This window comes from Palaemon carinicauda, chromosome 39, assembly GCF_036898095.1.
Source record: "Palaemon carinicauda isolate YSFRI2023 chromosome 39, ASM3689809v2, whole genome shotgun sequence".
NCBI lineage: Eukaryota > Metazoa > Arthropoda > Malacostraca > Decapoda > Palaemonidae > Palaemon > Palaemon carinicauda.
In genome coordinates this window covers 48,374,342-48,381,841 of record NC_090763.1, presented here as the reverse complement: position 1 = coordinate 48,381,841, position 7,500 = coordinate 48,374,342, and the positions used below count along the sequence as shown (strand labels likewise).

The following is a 7,500-nucleotide window of genomic DNA, read 5'->3' as shown; positions in this document are numbered from 1 at the left end:
GGACACTGACGAACTAAGGAAAAGAGACAATGAAATCTCGAAAGAAACAAATAATCTAATGGAAGAAGATCTTGAAAACTAGAAGACAGGAGAGAACAGCGAAGAGGAGCCTCTAATGCCAGAGGTAAGACACGTAAAAATAGAGAGCCTCTACTGCTAGAAGTAAGGCACCTCAAAATATAGATAGAAGACCCTCTAATGCTAAAAGTATGGAACCTAGAAATATATGTCAAAGAACTTCTAATGCTAGAAGTGTGGGAGCTAAAGAGAGAGGTCAAAGAACTTCTAATGTTAGAGGTGTGGGAGCTATAAAGAGAGGTCAAAGAACTTCTAATGCTTGAGATAAGGGACCTGAAAAGAGGTCAAAGAACTTCTAATGCTAGAGGTGTGGGAGCTAAAAAGAAGTCAAAGAACTTCTAATGCTAGAGGTGTGGGAGCTAAAAAGAGGTCAAAGAACTTCTAATGGTAGACGTGTGGGTGCTAAAAAGAGGTCAAAGAATTTCTAATGCTAGAGGTGTGGGAGCTATAAAGAGGTCAAAGAACTTCTAATGCCAGAGGTGTGGGAGCCAAAAAGAGGTCAATGAACCTCTAATGCTAAAGGTGTGAGAGCTAGAAAGAGGTCAAAGAACTTCTAATGCAAGGGGTGTGGGAGCTAAAAAGAGGTCAAAGATCTTCTAATGCAAGGGGTGTGGGAGCTAAAAAGAGGTCAAAGAACTTCTAATGCAAGGGGTGTGGGAGCTAAAAAGAGCTCAAAGAACTTTTAATGCAAGGGGTGGGGGAGCTAAAAAGAGGCCAAAAAACTTCTAATGCAAGGGGTGGGGGAGCTAAAAAGAGGTCAAAGAACTTCTAATGCAAGGGGTGGGGGAGCTAAAATGAGGTCAAAGAACTTCTAATGTAAGGGGTGTAGGAGCTAAAAAGAGGTCAAAGAACTTCTAATGCAAGGGGTGTGGGAGCTGAAAAGAGGTCAAAGAACTTCTAATGCAAGGGGTATGGGAGCTAAAAAGAGGTCAAGAAATTTCTAATGCAAGGGGTGGGGGAGCTAAAAAGAGGTTAAAGAACTTCTAATGCAAGGGGTGTGGGAGCTAAAAAGAGGTCAAAGAACTTCTAATGCACGGGGTGTGGGGGCTAAAAAGAGGTCAAAGAACTTCTAATGCAAGGGGTGGGGAAGCTAAAAAGAGGTCAAAGAACTTCTAATGCAAGGGGTGTGGGAGCTAAAAAGAGGTCGAAGAACTTCTAATGCAAGGGGTGTGGGAGCTAAAATGAGGTCAAAGAACTTCTAATGCAAGGGGTGGGGGAGCTAAAAAGAGGTAAAAAAACTTCTAATGCAAGGGGCAGGGGATAAATGTTGCCAGTGAGGCTCTGGGGAAGGCGCGGCGGCGTCTGTGTTCTTTCTGATGCGTAAACTTAATCAAATACAAGTAAAAACAGGGCATTAAATTCGTATTATAAATACTAAACTCTTTCTTATCTTGACAGCACAAATGAAATCTTACAAGTTCCAACATGTAACTAAGCGCTCCCGAAACACGGGTCAACCTTTTACTACTGCTTGGAGGATATCCTCGCAAGTAAAAGGTAATCATTATGAATATGGGAAGAAAGATTTGCTTATATTTCTATCTTTTGCTTCAGAGAATTACCTTGTACTTCTACCTTATGCTTACAAGGATAGCCTTCATTTTTATGAATGTCAAAGACTGTCTGATTTGCTTTTTTTTCAATCTTTCACTTAACTCTAATTCTAAAGACCCTGTATTGGAGATCATAGTTCCTAAATACTTGAACTATTCTACCTCATTAATCCTTTCTCCATCCAATGATATTTCTATCTTCATTGCATATTCCGTTCTCATCATTTCTGTCTTCTATTTATCTTGAGCCCAACCTCCCGTGATATTTCATGCAGTTTGGTAAGCAAGTATTGCAAATCCTGTGGTGTTCTACTAATAAGGACAGCATCATCAGCATACTCTAGATCAGCTAATTTCCCATTACAAATCCAGTCCAATCCTTCTCCACCATCTCAAACTGGTCTACGCATTAAAAAATCTATGAGGATAAACAACATAGTTGACAACACATTCCCTTGGAGTACTCCGCTGTTCACTAGAAATTCATTTGATATAACTCCACTTACATTAACTTTTCACTTGCTATGCTCATGAACAGACTTAATCAAATTCACATATTTAAGAGGAATTCCATAATAAAGCAGGACTCTCTAAAACAATTGGCCAGCGCACACTATCAAAAGCTTTTTCATAGTCCACAAATGTCATAAAAAATGGATTTCTATATTCTACATGTCTCAAAATGAAAATTTGGTCAATACAACTTCTATCTTTTCTAAACCCTGCTTGTTTATCTCTCAGTATTCATTATATAATAACAATAATTATGATAATGATAATAATAACAATAACAAAATAATAATTATAATAACAATAATAATGATAATAATAAATCATAAAGTATGCACAAAATGCATAAAAGTTAAATACCCCAAAAAATATAAATTAAAACAGCTAGTTTTAAGGAAGATTATTAGAGATAAAAAGATACTGTAGAACGTTGATCAATTTATCAGTCAAGTAATGATATCATTAGCAAAAATCAGATCCACATTTAAATTAATATAAAGATTTGTTATAAAATTGGTTTCCGAAAAAGAAGCAATTATTAAAATATATATATAATACACTAATAATTTTACCTGTATCTAGCGCAAGCAGCTTCCCCCGAAGACATCTCCAACCACTGATTCTTGGGCCGTCCACACTTCTCCCACGTGGGTTCCTGAAGAAGGGTGACCTCACCTGACCTCATTTGACTTTGCATTTCGCCTATTTTGGCATCTGTTAATTCCGGTTCAGGTAACAAGGCCTCGACGGATTGCGAAAACACAACCCCATTTTCGATGATGTCCATTCTGAAGTCACTCTCCACCGTCACCTTGGGCAAGTCTTCCCACTTTTGCCCGATAGCCGGGGTTGTGAAGGCAGACGAGCCCGCTGCGCTCTTTCCCTTAGCAATTGTCTCATCCCGGCCTATCGGATTTCCATGCGATTTGGCCGAGAAGTCGAAGTACTTCATGTCGAATACTGGATTGTAGTCGACTTCTTCCTCATATCCGTTGTCACCAAAGCTGTTTAGAATGAGCTCATCGTCATCTTCGTCATCAGCGGCGTAATCATCGTCTCCTTCGCTGTAATCATCATCGACGCTTCTCTTGTATTCAGCGTGATCTTCCAATTTCCTGGCAGTCCGAACGAGACCCAGCCCCGATTCTCGCTTTCTATAATCCTCTTCACTCCCATTTTCTGTTTCTATGACTTCTACGGGGGAAACTGACTTCGTTTTCGCCATTTGCTGCGGGGGCACAACTTGCACCAATACAAAAGCTATAACCGAGAGCAAAACCATGACTAACAAACACAATATCATACTGATCATCCTCTGCATTCTGTAAACAGGAAAGGACTTCGGGAAATAACAGCACTGCCACTTGCTTCGTGGCCTTTGTAGCTTTCCCCACATCCTATGCACATTAGGGCGGAGAGGATAGTCCACATTGGCTAAGTAATCCCGTGACGATGTCACAAGGTTCAGGCGAGGTGAGTCGCCCGGCAACATGTTTGAGTTGATGACGATCATCAATACTGACTGAAGGCAACTGACAGTGATTGAACTGACAGTGATAGATGGATTGGAGCTAATAGCTTAGATAGGTCTTCCCACCCCGTTATAAAAAGCACTTATCCTCACCCAATAAACACATCAGTATTAGCTGCACTACGGTGGGAACAGTCATGGCTTCTTTTCACTAGGCATATCTAAGCTTCGAGTCACAGTTCGAAGAATTGTTTGTTTTTCACTTCATATATCTCTCGATATGTGCTAGTCCTTGCGATGCCATTCCCAGTGAACTTTCATAATAGAAAACTACGGTCGTGATAAAATAGAACAAAAATACATTCTATGAAATATCTATATAATATTCTAAGCATTGAGGATTCCTATTTTGTCTTCACTCAAAATATAGTACCTAAACTACAATTTCTTATGACATTCCAAGATGGAGACCAACTTGCTCCGTAAGGCAGGTCGTCAGAGAGCCGAGCCGAGCTCCCAAGCTTCTAGAAAGTAGCCCGGACGACAGAGGAATTCTGGAAGCTGTACAAACTCGCGGTTTCACCTTCACCTCTGACATTCAAATCGATCTCCATCGTCGACGCTGACGCTAAATGCTGCCTCAATATTTACCTTTGCATCTTTTTATCAATGCTGGGTAATAACAACACTAATGGTGACTGTTTTCTTTCACGATGCATACAGCAGGCGCGGCGGTTCTGATGATTCCATTGTCTTCGTTTATTGTTTTATTGTCTCAAGGCCTTTATCAGGGAGGGTTTTAAAGCCACTGCCTCGATACTTTCTCTTCATGGGAGTAGGGTGAATTTCTTTATTCTGTGAAGAAAATAAAGAAAAGTATATTAGTGTTTAAGAACATCACCGAATACAACAACAACAACAACAACAACAACAACAATAATAATAATAATAATAATAATAATAATAATAATAATAATAATAATAATAATAATAACAATAATAATAATATACATACTGTAAGGAAATAAAAATAAATATTAGTGATTACGAACATCAGCGAATATAACAACAACAACAACAACAACAACAACAACAATAATAATAATAATAATAATAATAATAATAATAATAATAATAATAATTATACATACTGTAAGGAAATAAAAAAAATATTAGTGTTTACGAACATCAGCGAATATGAAAAAAAAATATTAATAATAATAATAATAAACCTAATGATAATAATAATAATAATAATAATAATAATAATAATAATAATAATAATAATAATAATAATAATAATAATAATAATAATAATAATAATAATAATAATAATAATAAATAAATAAATAAATAAATGTACGGAATCTCTCGTCTTCGACTTACGTGAATGGGCTAATTTAAACTCTTGAAAAGTGTAGAATTCCAATGAATGAAAAATTGAAAGCTAAACCATTAATATAATTGCCATTGGAAAACGTGACATTTCATTAATAACGATAATCCCTTAACCATTCTGAAAAACTTTACCGATTACTTTGCTCAAAATGTATAAGATTCTAAGGTTTGAGTTCTGACTCAGAAAAGATATATTTATTTGGGATTTATTTATTTATTTATTCATTTATTTTTTTTTTATATTGTGAATTTATATATACTTTCAGTTCTTGCTAAGTGCGACGTACTAAAGGTTGTTGGGGATGAATGTTGCTAGATTGGTCTGTCTAGAGTACCATATACATATTACATATCTATATCTCTGTCTATAAATAAAGATGAATGTGTATATATATACATATATGTGTATATATATATATATATATATATATATATATATATATATATATATATATATATATATATATATATACATATGAATATATGTACTTATACAGATATGTATACATATAAAAATTTAAATACACACATTATATATATATATATATATATATATATATATATATATATATATATATATATATATATATATATATATATATATATACACATATATACAGGATGCCTTAATCTCATACATCTCTAAAGCTATCAAACCATAAAAAAACCACTCATTTCCGAGTAAACATTGCATATTCTGTAACTAACCACTACTTCCCTTTTTTTAATCAGGAAATTGAGGGTGACATTACACCAAGTAACAACTTAATCCTGTGTTTTCTCTCACAGAACTTGGAAAGGGTGACGAAGTCATTATTATTTTTTTACAACGGTGAATTTTATGCTCTGGAAGATTGCCAACCGAGTCGAAAGTTCATTACAGAGTTCTTGAATATGTAATAACAAACTATGAATTATGATGATAATGGTGGCATAAGCCATAGCCTCTGTACCATGGTCTTCCACTGTCTTGGGTTAGAGCTCTCTTGCTTGAGGGTACACCCAAGCACACTATTCTATCTTATTTCTCTTCCTCTTGTTTTGTAAAATTTATTGTTTATATAGGAAATATTTATTTTAATGTTAATATTATTACTGTTATATTTTATTTTTCCTCGTTTCCTTTCCTCACTGGGATATTTTCCCTGTTGGGGCTCCCTGGGCTTATAGCATCCTGCTTTTCCAACTAGGGTTATAGCTTAGCAATTAACAATCATAATAATAATAGTATGATAATAACACCAGCAACAACATTAAAATAACAACAACAATACAATGGCTAAGGACAGATCCAAAGATTTAAAAGCGTGAGGAGACTAAATTTAAGTTCCAATATTAATCATGGAAAATTGAAAAAAATCCAAAGAACAGACCTCGGCTGTTGCTAAGCAACAGTTCTGAATTGAACTGTAAAAGAGGAACTATTGTATTCTACAGCTGTCGTCTCTCTCTCTCTCTCTCTCTCTCTCTCTCTCTCTCTCTCTCTGAGGGTAATATAGAAAGCTTGGGACAAACTTAGGATATTACTAAAGTTTCAAAACAGACGAATATGTATTCTCGAAAATTGAAAGATGCGTCTACATGAGCCTTTTAAACTTTTTGTTATATATTTCCAATAGTTCGAAAAAAAAAAATAACAATAGAATACCTAATCAGTAGTCAAATACAGTGATAAACTAATATAAATGTTTATTATATTATGGAGAAAAAATATAAGTACATAACATCCGAAATGCATAAGAATATATAATTACTTCATGAAAAAATTTACATAACGTTTCATATCGAATTACATCATCATCATCATCATCTCCTCTTTCGCCTATTGACGCAAAAAAAAAACCTCGGTTTGATTTCCCCAGTCGTCTCTATCTTGAGCTTTTAATCCAATACTTCACCATTCATCATCTACTTTACGCTTCATAGTCCTCAACCATGTAGGCCTGGGTCTTCCAATTCTTTTATTGCCTTGTGGAGCCCAATTGAAAATTTGATGAAATAATCTCTCATCACCATGATTTCATTTATATATGGCACTCGACATATACATTACAAGAACAAGGAAATTTTATTTAAATATATTGAACGTTCGGCAAAAGTAAAGGAAACCATAATGAGTTAATTTAAAATTAGCTAACATTTGGAAATTTCCTTTTTTTGGATTTTGAAAATTTTGGAGCTAATGCACATTCATCAATAAACGGTAGAGTTGCTATGGTCAATTCTTTTTAGTGAGGCAGATTTGCACAGACTCGAAGGGGTGCCCATTTCGCTCGGAAAAAGTTTCCTGATCGCTGATTGGTTGGACAAGATAATTCTAACCAATAAGATAGTAGGACACTTTTCCGAGCTAAAAGGGCAACCCTGCGAGTCAGTGCAAATGCGCCTCATTAAAAAAAATTGAGTATAATGCAGATGATGATGTTTCAGTATGCTGTTACAATTAGGGTTATGACAGCCTATTGGTAACGTCCCGGACTGGTGATCTGC

At 35.3% G+C, this 7,500-nt stretch overlaps 1 protein-coding gene across 2 annotated transcripts in view; it reads right to left on the bottom strand.

Moving 5' to 3' along the window:
• The window catches only part of LOC137631173 (uncharacterized), a 64,366-nt gene that overhangs the window by 20,072 nt on the left and 36,794 nt on the right, over nt 1-7,500 (bottom strand). The window contains exons 2-3 of one of the 2 annotated variants that reach the window (XM_068362891.1): nt 4,425-4,467; nt 2,714-4,394 (exon numbers count right to left, since the gene is read on the bottom strand). In XM_068362891.1, the coding sequence (XP_068218992.1) occupies nt 2,714-3,654 (941 nt within the window). In that variant the 5' untranslated portion in view covers nt 3,655-4,394; nt 4,425-4,467. Of the gene's footprint in view, nt 1-2,713; nt 4,468-7,500 lie in introns of both variants that reach the window. The other variant, XM_068362890.1, reaches the window with a different exon arrangement.